This window comes from Heterodontus francisci, chromosome 43, assembly GCF_036365525.1.
Source record: "Heterodontus francisci isolate sHetFra1 chromosome 43, sHetFra1.hap1, whole genome shotgun sequence".
In the NCBI taxonomy this organism is placed as follows: Eukaryota; Metazoa; Chordata; class Chondrichthyes; order Heterodontiformes; family Heterodontidae; genus Heterodontus; species Heterodontus francisci.
The window spans coordinates 17,246,424-17,271,622 of record NC_090413.1 but is presented as its reverse complement, the minus strand read 5'-3'; the positions used below and the strand labels follow the sequence as shown (position 1 = coordinate 17,271,622).

Sequence of the window (25,199 nt, the reverse complement as noted above, 5' to 3'; positions counted from 1 at the left end):
CGTTCACCCCCTTTGTTGAATGCTCTGTAAAAAAAATAATCTTTGCCATCACTCAAAACCAATGTGTTGTTTTACTCTGTAGAGGATCATTGAATTTTCGCAACGTCTGCTCAGCAATGTAACAACTTGGAGAAGTGTAGAGGTTGCGGAGCGACAGAGAGCAGCCAGCCGCTTCCTGGAGGTGATGGAAAGTGCAGTCATCGCGGCTGCTCTGGGTTTACCCAAGGATAACATCACAAAATGGTCAAGTCCAACCATGGGTAAAGCTCCACATTTACCTCATAAACAGAGAATACTCCAAGTGTATGGCACACGGTACAAGAAAAACCTGGTTCTCTTACAATGCATCCTGCTCCCACACCTAGCATCTCACACCTCTCTCTATATTATCAAGACTGCTGTGGTCAGTGCTCATCTGAACTTTCCCCTCTTGTTCCTCCGAGGCTCTAAATAGATTGTCCTTCTGTCTGCCTTCTGAAAGGCCTAATTGAATGAAATAGACAGGCAGACTTAACTGGACCAGCCATATAAATACTGTGGCTATAAGAGCAGGTTGGAAATTCTGTGTCTCCCCAAAGCCTATCCACCATCGACAAGGCACAAGCCAAGAGTGTGATGGAATACTCTCCACTTGCCTGAGATGAGGGCGGCTCCAACAACACTCAACCAGCTTGACATCATCCAGGATAATGTAGCCTGCGTGATTGGCACCTCATCCACCATCTTAAATATTCACTCCCTCCACCACCGACGCACAGTAGCAGCCGTGTGTTCTGCCTGCAAGATGCACTGCAGCAACTCACCGAGGCTCCTTAGACAGCACCTTCCAAACCCGCGACCTCTACCACCTGGAAGAACAAGGGCAGCAGATGCATGGGAACATCACCACCTGCAAGTTCCCATCCAAGTCACACACCATCCTGACTTGGAACTATACCGCCGTTCCTTCACCGTCGCGGGTCATAATCCTGGAACTCACTTCCTAACAGCACTATGGGTGTACCTACACCACATGGACTGCAGCATTTCAAGGAGGCGGCTTACCATCACCTTCTCAAGGGCAATTAGGGATGGGTAATAAATGCTGGCTTGTTGCTAATCCCAATGTAAAGAGATTCCAAATCCTTGAAAATTAGCCCCAAGCCCTAGTTTGTTTTTAATGTTAAGTTTCTACCTTATCAGTTTTGCCATGCTAGAGTCTATTACTAAACTGATTTACATATGCATGCAACAATTAGTAAATTATTGACAACAAAATGGACAATTGTGGGTTGTAAGTCTGTGGGGCATCAATCCTGGTATTTATGTCAAGAAGCTGTCAGACAACGCCCTCTGGCACTGACCCCACTGAAGTTTTTTTAGAGGGTGCCCATGCTACTACCCCCTCACCCAGAGATACATCTAACGTCCGCCATCTATTGGAGTTGGGGTAGGGGTGGAGATGGTCACTTCACAGAACTCCCCCTCCCCAAAGTGCTAATTCACTGTTATTTTTGTAGATATTGCAATTCTCAGGGAGTTCAGGGAACAGCCTAGGTCTGGATACCCCTCTGTGCCCCCTGAACCTCCCCACCATGCCATCTCCACAGTGAGGCCCACTTGCACCATTTAGAAGCTCAATATACTTCATCTCTTTTAGAATATGACCTTCCAGGCTTGTTCTGGAATCTATAGGGACAACGAAAGCAGGATGTCCACTCATAGCAAGTGCACACCCCATTTGCATGAATGAAGAAACACTTGTGTGTAGATAGCGTCTTTCACAGCCTCAGTATGCACCCATGTGCTTGACAACCAAAGAAGAATGTTTTGAAGTGTGGTCACTGTTGTACATTTAGGAAACAAGCCCTTCACAAAGATCCATGAAACTCAAACAGGACAAACCATTAACTGAAAGAAAGAACTTGTATTTATACATCACCTTTCACAGTCTCAGATGCTCGGAATGTTTTACCACCAATGACGTACTTTTGAAGTGCAGTCACTGTTGTAATATAGGAAAAGTGTCAGCCAATTTGTGCACAGCAAGCTCCCACAAATGCAATGTGATAATGACCTTATATGCTTGTTAGTGATGTTGATTGAGGGACAAATATTGCCTGGGCCAGCAGGGATAACTCCCCTGCTCTTCTTTGAAATAGTGCCGTGGGATTTCTTTACCTCCACCTGAACTGAATATCCCATCCCAAAGACGGCACCTCCGACTGTGTAGCACTCTCTCAGTAATGTACTGGAACATCAGTCTTGATTGAATATGGCCTGATGTTTTTGGAGTCGGACTTGAACTCACAACCTTCTTGAGTCAGGGTCAGTCAGAGGCAAGAGTGCCTCCTGCTGACACCCTCAGAGTCATGCAAGGGTGAGGACAGAGACTCTGCCATTTACTTGGCCAAATGAGAAATGGAAATCAGCTCAGGATCAGGCATTTCAAGACGCCAAGCGTTTCCTGTGCCTTTCCACTTGACTCCAGTTGGAGCAATTTTTCTTATTCTTTAATGGGATGCGGGCATCGCTGGCATGGCCAGCATTTGTTGCCCATCCCTAACTGCCCTTGGGAACTGAGTGGCTTGTTAGTCCATTTCAGAGGGGAGTTAAGAGTCAACCACATAGATGTGGGTCTGGAGTCACATGTAGGCCAGACCAAGTAAGGATGGCAGATTTCCTTCTCTTAAGGACATTAGTGAACCAAATGGGTTTCTATTGCAATTGATAGTTTCATGGCACCATTACTGAGACTAGCTTTCAATTCCAGATTTTTAAAAATTAATTAAGTTCAAATTCCACCAGATACTATGGTGGGATTTGAACCCGTGTCCCCAGGGCATTAGCCTGAGCCTCAGGATTACTAGTTCAGTGACACTACCACTGCGCCACCATCTCCCCCGCAGTTGAACACACCGGCATTTAAGTTCAAATCCTAGAAAAGAAACTTTACCCTGCATGTTTCTAGTATTGAGTGTACTCTGTCTACCATTACCACAACTACACAAAGATACAACTGTGGCATTAAAATCATCTTCCCTTATTCCCATCAGATTTTGAAATAGGTTTCGTTGAAAGGGACAAGATTACAGAAGGTGATGTCATGACATTACAAGCCAAAGGAGATACCTTACATGTTTACTCCAGTACGGTTATCGGTGATGACGACTTTGGTATATTTCTACTTTATTTACCTGTGATCATGAGCAAATGGCTTGCGTTGCAGAAATAACTTTCAAACTTTTCTACGTGAGGACCACTTGCAAACTGGACACACGTCCAGGGACCCCCTGCTGTTATGACCAGGTGAGAAATGTGTCTATGGATCTCTTGCTATCTGGTCCTATTACAATAGGGTTTAATTTTAAACACACTGTGTTTTGAGTTCCCCTTTTTGTGAATCCTTGTTCACAGTTTCCAATTATAAGGCAAAGAAATGAGCACAAACAGGCTTTCTTTGGTTTAAAGCAGAAAGATGAAATTTATTAAACCTTAAACTTAGTCTCTAATACGGTTCACACCTACGGATATACAACAGCCCACACTAGCTTGCACACGTGAGACAAACATGCAAATAGAGATAGAAAAGAGCAGAAGAAGAGATAAGTAGAACAGTTGGAGGCAATATCTTGTTACTGTTTCTTGAGCTCACTGTAGTCCTTGATTGAAGATATGGTCTTGTGTTTCATTGGGGTCCAGTAATCTTCTTAAAGCCTTGTTCACATGGGAAACCCTTCTCTCTTTGAGTTTCACTGTTTTCACAAGATTCAGTTCCGTGGGAAAAGAAGAAGGCAGGCAGACAGGAGAGGAGATGTTCTCAGTCCCAGGAGAGATCTTTACGCCATGAGCACACGGCTTCGTCTGATTCCTTTGTTGGAAGTTCGAATTCAAAAACTCCAGCCAGCTAGTCATGTGACTAAAACTGGTTTGACCACTTCTGTGTATTGGAGAAGCAACTGCTGGTTCCCCATTGTTTCAACATTGTCTGGTACTAGGCAACTGTCCTTCCAGTCAGGGCTTGCAATTTTAAGTTTTAATGTTCATTTGGCGAAATAATATATTGGCAAGTGGGGTTTGCCTGACACTGCAAATATTGTTGTACGAGATGAAGCTTCCTACACATGTTGATATAACCCCAGATAACCCACTGCAAACAGTGACACACCTTAAAGCCCTACCCTGAAAATATTGGTGAACTGCTGGGAACACCACCCACCCCCCCCCCCGCCACCGACAAATGAGTGACGCTGCCCCAGGGACACACCTTCCTTAGTAAATCCATGTAAAATTCAGTTGTTTACAACAACAACAGCATTTATATAGTGCCTTTAAGGTATAATATCCCAAGGTGCTTCGCATGAGCATTTTAACAGATTTTGACTCCAAGGCATAAGGAGATATTAGGGCAGGTGACCAAAAGCTTGATCAAAGAGGTAGATATTAAAGGGTGTGTCATGCAGGCTCCCACCTGCCAAAAAGGAGGCACATTAATTTTGCCACATGGACATTAAATTTCAAATTGTTGCTGGGAAGAAGAGAAGGCCTGTGACAAGTGGTTGCCAGGCCTTGGCTGGAAAGACATTTTTGCATATTAACAGACAGTGATTCAACAAAGGAGCTATCCCCTGCTCCCATACAATCCACAAACAGACATGGTCAAATCAGTCAGTCACATGACTAACCGGCTTGGCAGTCTGTTTTTTGTTCTGAATTGTGCAGTTTTGAACTGAGAGTCTGCAGAAAGCAGAATGCTCCTGGACCAAAGAAGGCCTCCTGTCTGCTCCCATCTCTTTCTCAAGGAATTCCAAAACCCACTGAAGACACATGAGCCCCAAGAGAGAAAAGTCTCCTGCGGTGAACAAAGTTTAAGAAGAATACTGGGTCCCAGCGAAAAGCAAGATCTACCAACAATCAAGGACTGCACAGTGAGCTCGAAGAACCGTAACAAAAACTCTTCAGATATTGCCTCAGACTTTTCCACTTTATTTTTCTTCTGCTCTTTCTGTCCCTATCTGCATGTGTGTATCATGTATGCATGCTAGCATGGGCGCATCGTGTATCCGTAGGCATTCACTTCCGAATTAGAGTTTAAGTTTAATACATTTCACTTTTCTTCTTTAAATCTGAGAAAACCTGTTGTGCTGGTTTCTTTGCCTTATAATTGGAAAGCGGTGAGCAAGGATTCACCAGGGGGGAGCGAAAAACAGTGTGTTTAAAAATAAATCCCTGTTACAGTAAGATCAGGTGAAGGCTGAGAGGGATCCCTAGACACCTTTCTCATTGGGTCATAACAGGACATCTTAAAGGAGGAAAGAGAGAGGTGGAGAGATGGAGTAAATCCCAGTACTTACGGCCTAGACAGCTGAGGGCATGCCTGCTAATGAGGATCCACAAGAGGTCAGATTGGAGGAATGCAGGGATCTCAGAGGGCTGTAGGAGGTTACAGAGATAGGGAAGGGCAAGGATGATAATTTTAAAATTGAGGCATTGCTGGACCGGAAGCCAAGGTAGGTTGGCGAGCACAAGATCAACGTGACTAAGCACTATTTAGAACACGGGTAGCAGAGTTTTGGATTTTAACTGATAGCACCCTGCACGATTTCATCCCACACATTTTACCTTCCGGGAGCGGAGAGGAGCGGAGCGGAGCGGACCTGTGGGGAGAACGCCGGGACTGGAGCCTATAAATCGACCCCGAGGATCGAGGCCCAGTCTCTTACCTTCCGGGAGTGGAGTGGAGAGGAGCGTAGCGGACCTGTGGGGAGAACGCTGGGAGCAGAGCCTATAAATTGACCCCGAGGATTGAGGCCCAATCTCTTACCTTCCGGGAGTGGAGTGGAGAGGAGCGTAGCGGACCTGTGGGGAGAACGCCAGGAGCAGAGCCGAAAATCGACCCCGGGGATCGCGGCCCAGTCTCTTACCTTCCAGGAGCGGAGCAGAGAGCAGTTGAACCTCTGCCAGCGTGCCGAAGTTTTGAAAATAAAAGGCAAACAGTGACGTCAGAGGAGAGCTGAAAGGTGATTGGTTGATGCTGCCAGACCTGCTGAGTATTTCCAGCATTTCTTGTTTTTATTTAAGGGTAAGTCATGACAGGAGAGCTCAGCCCCGTGATCTTCTCCTCCTGCACTGTGTGGGAAATCAGGGAAGCTTCCAGTGTCCCTGACGACCATGTGTGCAGGAAGTGTATCCATCTGCAGCTACTGGCTAACCGCATTACGGAGCTGGAGCTGCGGGTGGATTCACCGTGGAGCATCCGCGATGCTGAGGAAGTCGAGGATAGCATGTTTAGTGAGGTGGTCACACCGCAGGTAATGGCTGCAGAGGCAGAAAAGAGTTGGGTGATCACCAGACGGAGTAGTAGGCGCAGGCAGGTAGTGCAGGAGTCCCCAGTGGCCATCCCCCTCTCAAACAGATATACCGCTTTGGATACTGTTGGGGGGGGGGATGACCTCCCAGGGGAAAGCAGTAACAGCCAAGTTCGTGGCAACACAGAGGGCTCTGCTGCACAGCAGGGGAGGAAAAGGGTTGGAAGAGCTATAGCGATAGGGGATTCTATCGTAAGGGGTGCAGAAAGGCATTTCTGTGGCCACAAACGTGACTCCAGGATGGTATGTTGTCTCCCTGGTGCTAGGGTCAAGGATGTCTCGGAGCGGCTGAAGGACATTCTGAAAGGGGTGGGTGAGCAGCCAGAGGTCGTGGTCCATATTGGTACTAACGACATAGGCAGGTAGAGAGAATGAGGTCTTGCAAAGTGAATATAGTGAGTTAGGCAGAAGGTTAAAAAGCAGGACCTCTAGGGTTGTAATCTCAGGATTACTCCCTGTGCCACGTGCTAGTGAGGGCAGGAATAGGAGGATTAGGCAAATGAATGCATGGCTGAAGAGCTGGTGTAGGCGGGAGGGCTTCAGCTACTTGGATCATTGGGATCTCTTCTGGTGCAGAGGTGACCTGTACAAGGATGGGTTGCATCTAAACTGGAGGGGGACCAATATCCTTGCGGGGAGGTTTGCTAGTACTGCTTAGGAGGGTTTAAACTAGTCTTGCAGGGGGGTGGGATCCAAAGTAGTAGTCTCTCCGATGAGATAGTTGAGGCAAATGTCGAGGTCAAAGCAAGCAAGCCCAGTAGGCAGGCCGGGCAGGGGCAGGACAGGGAGTGTGGAAGGTCTGGTAGGCTAACCTGCATTTACTTTAATGCAAGAAGCCTTACAAGTAAGGCAGATGTACTCAGAGCATGGATCGGTACATGGAATTGTGATATTATAGTTATTACGGAAACGTGGTTGAGGGATGGGCAGGACTGGCAGCTCAATGTTCCGGGGTACTGATCCTTCCGGCATGACAGAGGTGGAGGTAAGAGAGGAGGGTGAGTTGCACTATTGATTAGGGAGGACATCACAGCAATACTTAGAGAGGGTATCCTGGGGGGAATGTCCAGCGAGGCCATATGGGTAGAACCTAGAAATAAGAAAGGGGTTATCACTTTGATGGGATTATACTATAGGCCCCCCAATAGTCAGAGGGAAGTGGAGGAGCATATATGTCAGGAAATCACAGATAGGTGTAGGAATTATAGGGTTCTAATAGTAGGTGATTTTAACTTCCCTAATATTGACTGGGACTGCCTTAGTGCTAAGGGACCAGATGGGGAAGAATTTGTTAAGTGCGTCCAGGATAGTTTTCTGAAGTAGTATGTGGATGGCCCTACTAGAGAAGAGGCTACACTCGACCTCCTCTTAGGAAATGAGGCTGGGCAGGTGGTTGATGTGTCAGCGGGGGAGCACTTTGGGACCAGTGACCATAACTCTATTAGCTTCAAGATAGTTATGGAAAAGTATAGGACTGGTCCTCAGGTTGAAGTCCTAAATTGGAGGAAGGTTAATTTCGATGGCATCAGACAGGAACTCTCAAAAGTTGAATGGGAGAGGCTGTTTACAGGTAAAGGGACATCTGGCAAGTGGGAGGCTTTTAAAAGTGAGATAGGAAGAGTTCAGGGCTGGCATGTTCCTGTTAAATGGAAGGGCAAGGCTGGCAAGTTTAGGGAACCTTGGTTGACGAGGGATATTGACGGTCTGGTCAGGACAAAGAAGGAGCTACAAGAAAGCCCCCAGCAAGTTAACATCCTTAGCACTTAAAAAAGCCAGAAGCACTGCACAAAGAACAGCCAGGCGCTGCATAAATGACTACTGGTAACACCTATGCAGTCATATTCAGCTGGCCTCCGACACCGGAAACATCAGAGGAATGTATGATGGCATTAAGAGAGCTTTTGGGCCAACCATCAAGAAGAATCACCCCCTTCAAATCTAAATCAGGGGACACAATCACTGACCAATGCAAGCAAATGGACTGCAGGGTGGAGCATTACCTAGAACTGTACTCCAGGGAAAATGTTGTCACTGAGACCGCCCTCAATGCAGCCCAGTCTCTGCCACTCATGGATGAGCTGGACGTACAGCCAACAAATTTGGAAGTCAGTGATGCCATTGATTCTCTAGCCAGCGGAAAAGCCCCTAGGAAGGACGGCATTACCCCTGAAATAATCAAGAGTGCCAAGCCTGCTATACTTTCAGTACTCTACGAACTGCTTTGCCTGTGCTGGGACGAGGGAGCAGTACCACAGGACATGCGCGATGCCAATATCATCACCCTCTTTAAGAACAAGGGTGACCACGGTGACTGCAACAACTACCGTGGAATCTCCCTGCTCAGCATAGTGGGGAAAGTCTTCGCTTGAGTCGCTTTAAACAGGCTCCAGAAGCTGGCTGAGCGTGTCTACCCTGAGGCACAGTGCGGCTTTCGAGCAGAGAGATCCACCGTTGACATGCTGTTCTCCCTTCGTCAGCTACAGGAGAAATGCTGTGAACAACAGATGCCCCTCTACGTTGCTTTCATTGATCTCACCAAAGCCTTTGATCTCATCAGCAGACGCGGTCTCTTCAGACTACTAGAAAAGATCGGATGTCCACCAAAGCTACTAAGTATCATCACCTCATTCCATGACAATATGAAAGGCACAATTCAGCATAGCGGCGCCTCATCAGACCCCTTTCCTATCCTGAGTGACGTGAAACAGGGCTGTGTTCTCGCACCTACATTGTTTGGGATCTTCTTCTCCCTGCTGCTCTCACATGCGTTCAAGTCTTCAGAAGAAGGAATTTTCCTCCACACAAGATCAGGCGGCAGGTTGTTCAACCTTGCCTGTCTAAGAGCGAAGAGCAAAGTACAGAAAGTTCTCATCAGGGAACTCCTCTTTGCTGACGATGCTGCATTAACATCTCACACTGAAGAGTGTCTGCAGAGACTCATCAACAGGATTGTGGCTGCCTGCAATGAATTTGGCCTAACCATCAGGCTCAAGAAAACGAACATCATGGGACAGGACGTCAGAAATGCCCCATCCATCAATATCGGCGACCACCAGTCCCGACAACCAATTTTATCTGCAGGACCTGTGGAAGAGTCTGTCACTCTAGAATTGGCCTTGATAGCCACTCCAGGCGCTGCTTCACAAACCACTGACCAACTCCAGGCACTTACCCATTGTCTCTCGAGACAAGGAGGCCAAAGAAGAAGAAGAAGAAGAAAAAAGGTCAGGACAAAGATATGTCAGTTATAGGCAGCTGGGATCGAGCGAGTCCCTCGAGGAGTATAGGGGATGTAGGACTACACTTAAGAAGGAAATTAGGAGGGCGAAAAGGGGCCAAGAGATTTCCCTGGCAGATAAGATAAAGGAGAATCCTAAAGGATTCTATAAGTATATTAAGAGTAAAAGGGTAGCTCGGGAGAGAGTAGGTCCCTTTAAGGATCAGTGTGGCAATCTATGTGTGGAGCCACGGGAAATGGGCGAGGTCTTAAATGAATATTTCTCGTCCATATTTACCGTAGAGAAGGTCATGGAAGCTAGTGAGTTCAAAGGAGGGAATACCGATATCCTGGAGCATATCAACATTACAAAGGAGGAGGTGTTGGAGGTTTTAAAGCGCATTAAGATAGATAAATCCCCAGGGCCTGACCAGGTGTATCCTAGGATGCTTTGGGAAGCAAGGGAGGAGATTGCTGGGGTCCTGGCAGAGATTTTTGTATCATCGTTAGCCACGGGTGAGGTACTGGAAGACTGGAGGATAGCTAATGTTGTGCCTTTATTTTAGAAGGGCAGCAGGGATAAGCCAGGGAACTACAGGCCGGTGAGCCTTACATCAGTGGTGGGAAAGTAATTGGAAGGGATTCTGAGAGACAGGATTTATATGCATCTGGAAAGGCATGGTCTGATTAGGGATAGTCAGCATGGCTTTGTGCGTGGGAAATCATGGCTCACGAATTTGATTGAGCTTTTCGAGGAGGTGACCAAGAGGATTGATGAGGGCAGGGCGATGGACGTTGTCTACATGGACTTTAGCAAGGCCTTTGACAAGGTCCCGCATGGTAAGCTGGTCCAGAAGGTTCGAACACATGGGATCTAGGGTGAGCTAGCAAATTGGATACAAAATTGGCTTGGTGATAGGAGGCAGAGGGTGGTAGTGGAGGGTTGTTTTTCAGATTGGAGGCTGGTGACCAGTGGTGTGCCGCAGGGATTGGTGCTGGGCCCTCTGTTGTTTGTCATATATATTAATGACTTGGATGTGAATGTAAGGGGCATGATTAGTAAGTTTGCAGATGACACCAAAATTGATGGTATAGTGGACAGTGAAGAAGGTTGTCTAAGGTTACAACAGGATATAAATCAACTGGGAAAGTGGGCAAGAGAGTGGCAAGTGGAATTTAACGCAGACAGGTGTGAAGTGATGCATTTTGGGAAGTTAAACCAGGGCAGGACATACAGTGAATGGCAGGGCCCTGGGGAGTGTTGTTGAGCAGAGAGACCTTGGGGTGCAAGTACATAGTTCCCTGAAAGTGGCAACACAGGTAGACAGGGTGGTGAAGAAGGCGTATGACATGCTTGCCTTCATCGGCCGAGGGATTGAGTACAAGAGTTGGGACATCGTGTAACAGGTGTACATAACGTTGGTTAGGCTGCATTTGGAGTAATGTGTGCAGTTCTGGTCGCCGCAGGAAAGATGTGATTAAGCTAGGGAGGGTGCAGAAAAGATTCACAAGGATGTTGCCTGGTTTGGAGGGGTTGAGTTATAAAGAGAGATTGGATAGGCTGGGTCTGTTTTCCCTGGAACGAAGGAGGCTGAGAGGGGACATGATAGAGGTATATTAGATTATGAGAGGCATAGATAGGGTAGATAGCCAGAGTCTGTTTCCCATGGTAGGGGTGACTAAAACTAGAGGGCATAGATTTAAGGTGAGAGGGAGGAGGTTTAAAGGGGATCAAAGGGGTAAATTTTTCACACAAAGAATAGTGGGTATCTGGAATGAGCTGCCAGAGGAGGTGGTGGAGGCAGGAACAGTAGCAACATTTAAGAGGCATGTGGACAGGTACTTGAATGAGCAAGACATAGAGGGATACGGAATTGATGCAGGCAGGTGGGATTAGTATAGATAGGCATTATGGTCGGCATGGACACAGTGGGCCGAAGGGCCTGTTTCTATGCTGTACGACTCTATGACTATGACATTTTGAGATGTTAATGCTTTACTGAAATGATTTTTTTCTCTGTCTCTTTGTCTGGCAGCTTTACTGGCCTTCATCTCCTACAGTGATCTAGAGTTCATCTTAGATGCAGAGTTGGTGAACGGGGATAGCAAACCACAGAATAAACAGTTTTATTCAAAGGTAGTGACTGTGACAAGAGGGAACAGGAAGACACAGAAACAGAATGGAGTTATTAATATCACTTTCGAGGGAATTCAAGGGAAAGAGGTCAGTTGCTGGATAAGTTTTTTAACAAATTCATGCGATTTCTGTAAATCATTCGTCTGTGTTATCAGTCAATCAGTTTGAAGCCATTTTAACCCAGTGCTGCACTGTCGGAGGAACTGTCTTTCGGACAAGATGTTCCTACAGTTAAAGCTACATTTCTGTAATTTTGTCTGACATTAGAAAAAGAGACTTGCATTTATATAGTGCGTTTCACAAGCTGGCCAAAGCACTTTACAGCTAATGAATGCAATCACTTTTGAAATGTAGAAACAATGGCAGCCAATCTGCACACAGCAATCTCCCACAAACAGCACTGTGATAATGACCAGATAATCTGCTTTAGTGATGTTGGGTGGGGGACAAATATTGACCCCAACCTGCGGAAGAACTCCTCTTCAAAATAACTCCATGGGGTCTTATACATCTACCTGAGAGGGTAGACAGGGCTTCATTTTAAGCATCTCATCTGAAAGACGACACCTCCATCAGTACAGAACTAAAGCTACCTTGGCCTAGATTCTGGAGTGGGGCTTGAACCCACAACCTTTCGAGCTCAGAAGCAACAATGCTACCTACACAGCTACAGCTAAGAGCATAAACCCACCTTGGACAGTGTTTTTGTGAGCATCACTGGTAAGGCCAGCATTTATTATCCATTCCTCATGAGAAGGTGGTGGTGAGCCGCCTTCTTGAACCACTGCAATCCCTGTTGGGTAAGTACACTCACAGTGCTGTTAGGAAGGGAGGTCCAGGATTTTGACCCAGTGACTGTGAAGGAATGGTGATATAGTTCTAAGTCAGGATGGTGTGTGGCTTGGAGGAGAACTTGCAGGTGGTGGTGCTCTCATATGCCTGCTGCCCTTGTCCTTCTAGGCATCAGTAGTCACACATTTGGAAGGTGTTGTCGAACAGACCTTGGTGGGTCGTACCCCGTACCACTGCAACATTTCATGGAAGTTGCTTCTTTCCTGCAGGAAAGCATCGCTGGCGGGAGGAAAGTTTGCGCCTTTTGGAAATCGTCCGCAGAGGGAGGCTACTGGTCTTCGGCAGGCTGCCAGCTCATGAGTTCGAATGGGACGCACATGGAATGCAGTTGCAGTCACCTGTCCAGCTTTGCTGTGCTAATGGCCCTCTATGAGTTAACGGTAGAGCTCAAACTCCCATTGGTGTTCAATCACATGCAGGACAGTGATGGGGTGATTGTCCTGTGCAAGCCCAGGCATTATGGATCACCTGGGTGCAGCAATAATCATTGTAATGGGTGGGTCGGTGCACAGAACTGTATAGAAACCCATTGAACCTCCATTGTTCACTGCTTATCTCAAGGCATGAACAGTTGGAGGTAGCACTTCCTCCACATAAAAAGAACATAGGAACAGGACATTCAGCCCCTCCAGCCTGTACCTCAACCCCATCTGCCTGTCCTGATCCCATAACCCTTAATACCCTTGGCGAACAAAAAAGAACTATCAATCTTAAGTTTTTACATTTTCAGTTGACCCAGAGCCTCAACAGATTTTTCGGGATAGAGATTTCCACTACCCTTTGTATGAAGATGTGCCTCGTATCATCACCCATCAACGGCCTAGCTCTAATTTTAAGGTTATGACCCCTTGCTCCGGACTCCCAACACCAGAGGAAATAGTTCCACTCTAATCTATCCCATCAAATCCTTTAATCACCCCTCAATCTTCCATTCTCAATGGGATACACAGCTAGCCCATGAAACCTGTACTCGTGATTTATTTGATGAGCTCTGGTGTATCTGCACCGCACCCTCTTCCAAGGCCAACATATCCTGCTTGCTGATTGTAGCTGGAACTCCATTGTCGTAGCCTGTTAACATTGCTTTATTCCCCCATCATTATTTTGAGTTTTCGATTATTGCCACTATATAAAATGAAGTTACTTTTCTTGTGACCATTTGTCTTGGATCAAGTGTTTTCTGTATTTCCAGCAGCCCCTCCCCCCACATCCTCACCATTGCCACCAATACTTCCCTCTGCATTTCTGAACTTGTTAAAATGAACTCACACCAAAAAATGATGAGGGTAAATGTTCAGGAGAGGATGCACAAGGCCTGAGCTAACTTTTGCTGCTCCCTCTAGTGATATTTAAGGGAAGTGAGTCCTAATATAATCGGGATATGTAAAGGAGACATATCGTGCATGATTGATATTAGTAACAGATTTCTCAAAGTTCTATTGCTATTTGAAGGAAGGCCATGTGAGAATGTTAACTATTCACTGCTGATATTGCACAATTTGATTTTAAACCAAATCCTGTTTTGGTTTAAGAGGGACAGTATAATTCACTAACATGAGCACAAGCTCACACACATTCACAAATGCATGCACAGCAGAAAACAAGCTGCCACATAAGCAATTGCACGAACAGACAAATACACCTGCAAACAAAAGATTGAGACACACAACATCAACTCCAATAGATGTTGCAATGCCACCGCGGTACAAATTCAGGAAATGTCCCGCAGCTCGGTTTGACTTTGGCCACTTGAAGCAATGCAGTCTAATGCCTTGACAATACTTAATTTGCTTTTAATCGCTTCCGTTATTCTATAGGATCCACTCCACAGTTCCATCCTTGACTGGATCACCTATATTGGATTGCCTATATCCTTGTTGTGCCTTCTGGTATCAATGGGAACCTTCTTCTGCTGCCAGTCAATTCAAAATCTGAACACCGCCATCCGAGCACACTTGTGCCTGAGTCTTTTCCTGGCTGAGGTGGTGTTTCTGGTAGCAGCAGCCATCGATAAACAAACGGTAATATTCCTTCGATCATGTATAACCTACAGACAATGTCTTACCAATGGCCATGCTTAAAATCTAAATTTAAGCCCCAAGCTGTCTAATTGTGGGCAATTAATTTAAATTCTCAAGACTGTTAACTGCACACCATATGTAGAAGACCTGTATTAACCCATTGTACATAACAACACGACTGTACAGCAAAAGGGAGTTAGATTTTAAAATATAATTTACAGACATTAGAACGGCATTAAAATAGCTGTTGTTTACATGTACATCATCTTATAAAATCCTACCTCTTCATTGCCCTGGTATCAACACCAGCAAACCCTTTCTGTTAAAGCAGACAGTATCAGCTTCTAAAGTAATCTCTTGTGGCTCATGCTATTTTCAGCATCTGTGAGGTAAAGTTGAGGGTGGAAGGTGTCCTTTGTCTGCTTTTAGCTAGCGAAACGATGAAAGTATCCAGAAAGAACATGCTCACAAGTTCACTAGATATTATGATCAAAGAGAAGCTTTCTGTCTCTCTCTCTCTCTCTATACTCTCTGGAGTTTAGAAAAATGAGAGGTGATTTCATTGACAGATATAAGATTTTTAGAGGGCTTGACAAGATACATGCGGAGAGCTTGTTTCCCATGGCTGGACAGTCATGAACTAGGGGGCACAGTCACAGGATGAGGGGATGGTCATCTAGGACAGAGATGGAGAGAAATTTCTTCACGGAGGGTTGTGAATCTTTGGGATTCTCTGCCTCAGAGAGCTGTAGATGCTCAGTCACTGAGTATATTCAAAACTGAGTGATAGGTTTTTGGCTGTGAGGGAATCAAGGGAAATGAGTATAGGGAGGGAAAGTGGAGTTGAGGTTGAAGATCAGTCATAAATTAATTGCATGACGGAGTAGGCTCAAGGGGCAGTATGGCCGACTCCAGTTGCTGTCTCTTATGTTCTTTTGTTCCTCAATGCTTTGCACCAAGTTTCCTTTATGGGTTGCATTCTGCAGGTGGATTAGAACTGGAGGGCTGTTTTAAAATTAACACAGAATGCTGCCCTTCTCAACCGGCAATTAGGTTTACGGTTCGATTTTAGGTCTACGGGTAGCACCTAGTTGACATCCTTGTGATGTTTCAGCTATGGAAATGTTTAGTTTAGTTTAGAGATACAGCACTGAAACAGGCCCTTCGGCCCACCGAGTCTGTGCCGACCATCAACCACCCATTTATACTAATCCTACACTAATCCCATATTCCTATCACATCCCCACCTGTCCCTATATATTTCCCTACCACCTACCTATACTAGGGGCAATTTTATAATGGCCAATTAACCTATCAACCTGCAAGTCTTTGGCATGTGGGAGGAAACCGGAGCACCCGGAGGAAACCCACGCAGACACAGGGAGAACTTGCAAACTCCGCACAGGCAGTACCCAGAATCGAACCCGGGTCCCTGGAGCTGTGAGGCTGCGGTGCTAACCACTGCGCCACTGTGCCGCCCTGACAAATAACCAATTCGGTCTCAAAAGGAATGGTTTGGACAGTAACAATAAACTGGTTACCCTGGGTTAAGTGCATAAAGGCATCACTTGGCATGTTACACAAACCACAAGGCCCCGTGATTCATCCCTGGTGTGTACTTGACCTTAACCCCGGCCAGCAGATAGGCTGGTATACCCAGGCAAGAGAGGGAAAAAGTCAGACAAGGCTCCCATTCCTGATGAAAACAGGTGCATGAATGAATAGACTGATACCCTCTATGATCTATCAACAACAAAAACTTGTATTTATATAGCGCCTTTAATGTACTAAAGCATCCCAAGTGTCTTCATGGGGGATTTAGTGAACAAAATTTGACACGAGATATTAGGACAGGTGACCTTGGTCAAAGAGATAGGCTTTACAGGAGCATCTTAAAGAAAGAGGTTTAGGGAGGGAACTCCAGAGCTTAGGGCCCAGGCAGTTGAAGGTACGGCCACCAATGGTGGAGCGATGAAAATTAGGGATGTGCAAGAGGTCGGAGTTGGAGAAGCGCAATTATCTCAGAGGGCTGTGGGGCAATTTACAGAGATAGGAACACTTCTTACCAAGGCTCACCCTTACGGGATGGGCACTAGGGTGGCCATTCGGCCGGTTTTGTACAGGACAGTCTGGATTTCAGCACATCTGGCTCCCTTCCGGTACTGGACAACCTTTGGTCCGATATTTTGAAGTTAATCAATAAAGCTCATTCAGTGTGTAAAAAATGCAATTGCAAATCTCCATGCTGAAATTAATTAATTATCTCGGCAGGTCGCACACCTTCGGCTCGCAGTCATTTTTGCGTGTGCATATGTATGGGGTTTGGCGGGTTTGTGCCTGGTATTCCTACCTCTGCCACTGGCCACCCGACGGGCACTTGAGTGAAAAATTGGGCAATGGTTGAAACACATTGGACTCCCCTCGGGACAAGTTGGTTGGTGCTTTCAGGTTAGGATGAGAGGGAAGATATACAGGATGTAATTTCTTGTCAAGCCAGTTGATGGTGCATGAACATCACAAGACAACGAGAGTAGGGGGGACAAGCTCATCACACCAGCCAGGTTCACAGTGCTAACAACCTTGTAATTTATTGTAATAAATTATTATTGCTGCTGCTTAGATTTTATGTGGCATCGTAGCCGGTGTTTTGCACTACTTGTTCCTGACGGCCTTTGCTTGGATGTGTCTGGAAGCTATCCAGCTCTGTCTCATGGTGCTTAACCTCAAGGTGGTGAACTTCTCCCACACTCGTATCATTCGAAGGAGATACATGTACCCCATCAGCTATGGGTTGCCGGCGGTGATCGTAGCCGTGTCTGCTGCGGTGAATGCCGAAGGCTACGGGACGGACACACTGTGAGTAGAGAGGCTACCTGCATGTTCACTGTGCTTTGGGGTGGTGCGTACGTATTGAAGTGAAGGAATGTATAAGGAGGAGCACAGGCCAAGGATTTGGACTGAATCATGGACTGCGAGCGGGAGCGCATCTGGAATCATAGAATCATAAGGGGAAGCGAACATGTTTAGTGGAGAGCGAGAATTCCATTAGCTTACTGAACCACTGTGGACACTTCAAATTGCTCGGTGGATAAATAAAAAAGGACTTGCATTTATATCGCACCTTTACGACCTCAGGACGTCCAAACTGCTTTATGACAAATTAAGTGTAGTCACTGTTGTCATGTAGGAAATGCAGCAACTAAATTTTGCACAGGAAGCTCCCACAAACTGCAATGATGTAAATTGCCAGATCATCTGTTTTAGGTGTTGGATGAGAGTAAATGTTGGTCAGGACACCAGGGCGAACACCCTTGCTCTTCTTCAAAGTCATGTTATGGGATCATTTACTGAAAGGACCTTGGTTTAAATCTCATTTACAAACTTACGAACATCTGAATTAGGAGCAGGAGTAGGCCACTCGGCCCTTCGAGTCTGCTCCGCCATTCAATAAGTTCATGGCTGAACTGATTACTCCACATTACCACCTACCCGCGATAACCTTCCACCCCCTTGCTTATCAAGAATCTATCTAGCTCTACCTTAAAAATATTCAAAGACTCTGCTTCCACTGCCTTTTGAGGAAGAGAATTCCAAAGACTCACGACCCTCTGAGAGAAAAAATTTCTCCTCATCTCTGTCTTAAATGGGCAACCCCTTATTTTTAAACAGTGACCCCTAGTTCTAGATTGTCCCACAAGGGGAAACATCCTTTCCACATCCACCCTGTCAAGACCCCTCAGGATCTTATATGTTTCAATCAAGTCACCTCTTATTCTTCTGAACTCCAGCGGATACAAGCCTAGCCTGTCCAATCTTTCCTCATAAGGCAGCCCACCCATTCCAGGTATCAGTCTAATAAACCTTCTCTGTACTGCCTACAACGCATTTATATCCTTCCTTAAATAAGGAGACCGGTACTGTACACAGTACTCCAGATGTGGTCTCACCAATACCCTGTATAGCTGAAGCATAACCTCCCTACTTTTGTATTCAATTCCCCTCGTGATAAATGATGACATTCTATTAGCTTTCCTAATTATGTGCTGTACCTGCATACTAACCTTTTGCGATTCATGCACTAGGACACCCAGATCCCTCTGCATCACAGAGCTCTGCAATCTCTCACCATTTAGATAATATGCTTCTTCTTTATTCTTCCTGCCAAAGTGGACAATTTCCCACTTTCCCACATTATACTCCATTTGCCAGGTCTTTGCCCACTCAGCTAACCTATCTATAATCCCTTTGTAGCCCCCTTACGTCCTCTTCACAAGTTACTTTCCTACCTATCTGTGTGTCATCAGCAAATTTAGCAACCATACCTTCAGTCCCTTCATCTAAGTCATTTATATAAATTGTAAAAAGTTGAGTCCCCAGCACAGATCCCTGTGGCACACCACTCGTTACATCTTGCTAACCAGAAAATGACCCATTTATGCCTACTCTCTGTTCGGTAGCCAATCTTCTATCTATGCCAATATGTTACTCCCTACACCATGAGCTTTTATTTTCTGCAATAACCTTTGATGTGGCACCTTTTCAAATTAGAGAGAAACACCTCTAGCAGTGCAGCACTGCCTGGGTACTGCATTGCAAATAATCCAGACTTTGTGCTCAAGTCTTTAGAGTGGGATTTGAACCCATGAGCTCTTATTCAGAGGAAAGAGTGCTGGCAACTAAGCTACAGGTAACACTGCCACAGAATTAGAATTAGAACATTACAGCGCAGTACAGGCCCTTCGGCCCTCGATGTTGCGCCGACCTGTGAAACCATCTGACCTACACTATTCCATTTTCATCCATATGTCTATCCAATGACCATTTAAATGCCCTTAAAGTTGGCGAGTCTACTACTGTTGCAGGCAGGGCGGTCCACGCCCCTACTACTCTCTGAGTAAAGAAACTACCTCTGACATCTGTCCTATATCTATCACCCCTCAACTTAAAGCTATGTCCCCTCGTGTTTGCCATCACCATCCGAGGAAAAAGACTCTCACTATCCACCCTATCTAACCCTCTGATTATCTTATATGTCTCTATTAAGTCACCTCTCCTCCTCCTTCTCTCCAGCGAAAACAACCTCAAGTCCCTCAGCCTTTCCTCGTAAGACCTTCCCTCCATACCAGGTAACATCCTAGTAAATCTCCTCTGCACCCTTTCCAAAGCTTCCACATCCTTCCTATAATGCGGTGACCAGAACTGCACGCAATACTCCAGGTGCGGTCTCACCAGAGTTTTGTACAGCTGCATCATGACCTCGTGGCTCCGAAACTCGATCCCCCTACTAATAAAAGCTAACACACCATATGCCTTCTTAACAACCCTATTAACCTGGGTAGCAACTTTCAGGGATTTATGTACCTGGACACCAAGATCTCTCTGTTCATCTACACTACCAAGAATCTTCCCATTAGCCCAGTACTCTGCATTCCTGTTACTCCTTCCAAAGTGAATCACCTCACACTTTTCCGCATTAAACTCCATTTGCCATCTCTCAGCCCAGCTCTGCAGCCTATCTATGTCCCTCTGTAACCTACAACATCCTTCGGCACTATCCACAACTCCACCGACCTTAGTGTCATCTGCAAATTTACTAACCCACCCTTCTACACCCTCTTCCAGGTCATTTATAAAAATGACAAACAGCAGTGGCCCCAAAACAGATCCTTGCGGTACACCACTAGTAACTAAACTCCAGGATGAACATTTGCCATCAACCACCACCCTCTGTCTTCTTTCAGCTAGCCAATTTCTGATCCAAAACTCTAAATCACCTTCAACCCCATACTTCCGTATTTTCTGCAATAGCCTACCGTGGGGAACCTTATCAAACGCCTTACTGAAATCCATATACACCACATCCACTGCTTTACCCTTTGGTCACCTTCTCGAAAAACTCAATAAGGTTTGTGAGGCACAACCTACCCTTCACAAAACCGTGCTGACTATCGCTAATGAACTTATTCTTTTCAAGATGATTATAAATCCTGTCTCTTATAACCTTTTCCAACATTTTACCCACAACCGAAGTAAGGCTCACAGGTCTATAATTACCAGGGCTGTCTCTACTCCCCTTCTTGAACAAGGGGACAACATTTGCTATCCTCCAGTCTTCCGGCACTATTCCTGTTGACAATGACGACATAAAGATCAAGGACAAAGGCTCTGCAATCTCCTCCCTGGCTTCCCAGAGAATCCTAGGATAAATCCCATTTGGCCCAGGGGACTTATCTATTTTCACACTTTCCAAAATTGCTAACACCTCCTCCTTGTGAACCTCAATCCCAGCTAGCCTAGTAGTCTGAATCTCAGTATTCTCCTCGACAACATTTTCTTTCTCTACTGTAAATACTGACGAAAAATATTCATTTAACGCTTCCCCTATCTCCTCTGATTCCACACACAACTTCCCACTACTATCCTTGATTGGCCCTAATCTAACCTAGTCATTCTTTTATTCCTGATATACCTATAGAAAGCTATCATTCTTGCCCTGCGGTATATACCTGTCCCTGCCCATCGCTAAGGTAAACCTAACCGAATTGTGATCACTATCACCAAAGTGCTCACCTACATCTAAATCTAACACCTGGCCGGGTTCATTACCCAGTACCAAATCCAATGTGGCATCGCCCCTGGTTGGCCTGTCTACATACTGTGTCAGAAAACCCTCCTGCACACACTGGACAAAAACTGACCCATCTAAAGTACTCGAACTATAGTATTTCCAGTCAATATTTGGAAAGTTAAAGTCCCCAGCTTCACATTCTACTGAGAACAAGGGACCAGCAGTGATCAAGGTTTGTGTAAGCTAGCCGATCAGAGTGGGGGCTCTATAATTGGTTATGGTATCCCTTGTTTAGGAAAGAGAATGATCAACTAGGCTGACCCTGATCCTGATCCCTAACCTGCTGGTAAATTCTACATGGAAGTGGAGTGATAACAGAGTCAGGCTTGACTGCGATGTCTCTGTCTAAGACTGTGCTGACACTCGTGTTTAGGTTCTTATACCAGGAATAATCACTGGATGAGCTACCTGCGGCATTCTAAAAAAAAAATCTATTTACAGGCGACTAACCCACGGTATATCTCTCTGACCATAAGTACCTCTGGCTACCAATTGCTAATCAAACACTCTGCGGCCTATATCCCAAGTTGTATTAAGTCCCGTTCATCTATCACCCCTATGCTCTCTACCCTATGTAGGATTTGAGTCCAACAACCGTCTCCAATTTAAAATTCTCCTCTTCATGTACAAATACCTTGTTGATCTCACCCCTCTTTGTAACCTCGCCCAGCTATACAAAATCTCTGCACTCCTCCAATGCTGGCCTCTTGCGCATCCCCGCTTTTCATCGCTCCACCATTGGCGGCCATGCCTTCAGCCCTAAGCTCTGGAATTCCCTCCCTAAACCTCTCTACCTCTCTGTCCTCCTTTAATTGCTCCTTAAAACTTACCTTTTTGACCAAACTTTTGGTCATCTGCCCTAACATCTCCTTATGTGGCTCAGTGTCAAATTCTGTTTGATAACCCTCCTTTGAAGTGCCATGGAACATTTTAATACATTAAAGGTGCTATATAAATGCAAGTTGGTGCTGTTGTTGTTGGATAGCGCACTAAATATGGTCTTCAGGTGAAGTAAGCTTCGAGGACAGAGGACATAATTGAATTGTGCCATACAGTTGTAATTCAGCTGTCCTTTAAAGCCACATATTTTGTCATCAGTTTTGTATTCTCATTACAAATACCTCCTCCCACTGACAGGAGGGCATAATTACAGCGTGACAGGTTTACATTGGCAATTTCCATTATAAACCTGTTTGTAGGAACTTAGAATGGGAAAGTCAAAGCTGATTTAAAAAAAAAAATCAATGGATTTAAAATCACTTTATTTGATTAAAAATGTTCCTTTAATTACAGCTGTTGGTTAAATCTGGAGAAAGGATTTTTGTGGAGTTTCCTGGGACCAGTATGTTTCATAATATTGGTAAGACTTCAGAGGGTAGAAGTTGTGGTTGACAAAGTTGATGCACAAATTCTTAATGGCCTGTTACCTCATCTTGTGATGACTATTATTAGTCAGATGCCAACCTGTTAAAAGCCAACAGGAATGGAAATTGGGTGCATTTGGCTTTCATTCACAAAGTCTGCTGATCAATATTTCTACCCTCATATGTAATTCAGTCTTTGACATTTTTGCTTAAGATAATTTATCTCCAGATTCCCCATCACCCAGATAAGGTAATATTATCTTAGAAAGAGTATGTGCCAGGATGTATTCTTTTCCCTCCATCAAGGATATAACAACAACTTAGAGTTATATAGCCTTTAATGTAATAAAACATCCCAAGGCATTTCGCAGGAGCATTATAAAACAAAATATGACACCACGCTACAAAAGGAGATTGATGGGCTCAGGTCAGGAGTGACAGCCAGAATGTGCACCCGAATGGTCTCAAGGAAAGCTCAGGTAACGTAGGCCGAGATAAATAAAAATTAGGGCACGTAAAAACATGAAACATCTAAGCTGCCCGCATGCTTGTTGCTTGATGTTTCTGGGGGGAATATTAAAAATGGAATGGTTCCTCGCTTCCACACAGGGAGCTCAGTTAGGATTGGGTGAATGAGGCATTAATCTCATCCTTTCAGCAACCCTACCAGCTACCTCGTGCAAGCTAACGTTCACCTGAATAGTAAGCAAGGCCTTGGTTTAATGTTGCACCTAGGGTTGCCAACTCTGGTTAGGTTTACTCTGGAGGTTTCATCACATGACCGCCTGGCACCGACCACCCCACCCAGTTGAATAGCCTCTTTTCCCCACCTCCAATATTTTCATAATCAGCCAACGAAGTAAATGGAAAAATGACACGTAATATTTTGCAAATGCCGCTTTGAATTTTCCCTTGAGCTGCTCGCTGTGGTGTCCTGAAGATTATCCTTTAATTCCTGGAGACTCCAGGAGGATCCTGGAGGATTGGCATCTAAAGATTAATGTGACACTTCCTTCAGTACTAGAATATCAACCGAGATCACATGTTCAAATTATGGAATGGGACTTGAACCCATGGACTTTGAATGAGATGCAAGAGTGGAAAACTAAATGGAAATGTAATGAAACAGAAGTGCAGACAAGGTGTCGTCGTAAAATTCGTGCTTTACACAAAAATAAGGCTTGCATATTTTGATTTCTTCACAATATGGGATGGAATAGAGAGCTAGTACATGTACAAACTGCCACCTATCAGTGAGATGAGGTATTACAGTCCTTTCCTTCCAGCAGGAACTCCTTATATTAGCAGCCCTTTATATACTCGATATGATAGCATAGAGGTTATGCTACTGGACTTGTAATCTGAAGCCCTCTGCAAATGATCTAGAGATATGAATTCAAATCCCACCATAGCAACTGGAGAATTTAGATTCAGTTATTTAAATAAATCCAGAATTTAAAAAAAAAGCTAGAATTAATAAAGCAACTATGAAACTACCAGATTGTTGTAAAAACCCATTTGGGTAGGAAATCTGTCATTCATACCTGGTCCGGCCTATAACAAATGTGGTTGACTCTTAACTGCCCTCTGCAACAGCTTAGCAAGCTACCTAAGAAGATAGCTTACCATTATCTTCTCCAGGCAATTAGGGGTGGGCAATGAATGCCAACCTGGTCAGTGACGCCCACATCCCATGAATGAATTAAAAAACACAGAGCCACTCACTGACTCATACTGTCTTCCCATTGCCTGCTGTCTATTGTCTGTTAATAAGGTGAATTTTAGCACCATACTAATGATGAGGAATTATCACGGTGAACTGAATTATCCTATTTTACAGGTTAATACAATTCTATTCTCAATTACACTTTGGATCCTTAAAGAGAAGATTTCCAGCCTAAATGCAGATGTTTCAACAGTTAAGGAATCTAGGTGGGTGTTAAAAAAACTCACTGGAAAATAGGGGAAACATGATTTATCGACTGAGGTTTGAGAATCCTTTTTAGCACCAGAGGCCCAACTAATGGTCTTGGAACAAGGGTTCAAATCCCACCACCGCAGATGGTGGAATTTGAATTCAATTCATAAAAACCAGGAAGCTAGTCTAACAGTGACCATGAGACCATTGTTGATTGTTGTAAAAACCCATCTGGTTCACTAATGTCCTTTAAGGAAGGAAATAATCTGCCGTCCTTAACTGGTCCGGCCTACTGTGACTCCAGACCCGCAGCAATGCGGTGGACTCGTAAATGCCCTCTGACATGGCCTAGCCAAGGGCAATTCGGGATGGGCAACAAATGCTGGCCTAGCCAGCGACACCCACTTCCCGTGAGCGAATAAAAAAAAATGTTCATGATTTTGATTCTCAGTGTGGATTACGGATTGTCCGACACGAACAATCTGTGATGTTTCACGTTGATGGTGTCAGCTGTGGCTCAGTGGGTAGCATTCCCACCCCTGTGTCAGATGGTTCTGTGTTCGAAGCCCCACTCCGGGGGCTTGAGCACATAATCTAGGCTCACCCGTCCAGTGTGGCATTGAGGGAGAGCTGCACAGCCAGAGGTGCCATCTTTCGGATGAGATATTTTAAAGAAGAGCAGTATTCTGGCCATTGTTTATCCCTCAACCAATTT

General features: G+C 45.2%; 1 protein-coding gene across 6 annotated transcripts in view; it reads left to right on the top strand.

Annotated features, from left to right (window-relative positions):
- Positions 1-25,199, top strand: part of LOC137355617 (adhesion G protein-coupled receptor E3-like) — a 71,231-nt gene that overhangs the window by 35,928 nt on the left and 10,104 nt on the right. For 3 of the 6 annotated variants that reach the window (XM_068020958.1, XM_068020959.1, XM_068020957.1), the window contains 8 exons: positions 83-260; positions 3,036-3,155; positions 11,601-11,788; positions 12,763-12,933; positions 14,371-14,574; positions 17,195-17,430; positions 22,496-22,562; positions 24,407-24,498. In XM_068020958.1, coding sequence (XP_067877059.1) covers positions 83-260; positions 3,036-3,155; positions 11,601-11,788; positions 12,763-12,933; positions 14,371-14,574; positions 17,195-17,430; positions 22,496-22,562; positions 24,407-24,498 — 1,256 coding nt within the window. The remainder of the gene's footprint in view (positions 1-82; positions 261-3,035; positions 3,156-11,600; positions 11,789-12,762; positions 12,934-14,370; positions 14,575-17,194; positions 17,431-22,495; positions 22,563-24,406; positions 24,499-25,199) is intronic. The other 3 variants (XM_068020960.1, XM_068020962.1, XM_068020963.1) reach the window with 3 other exon arrangements.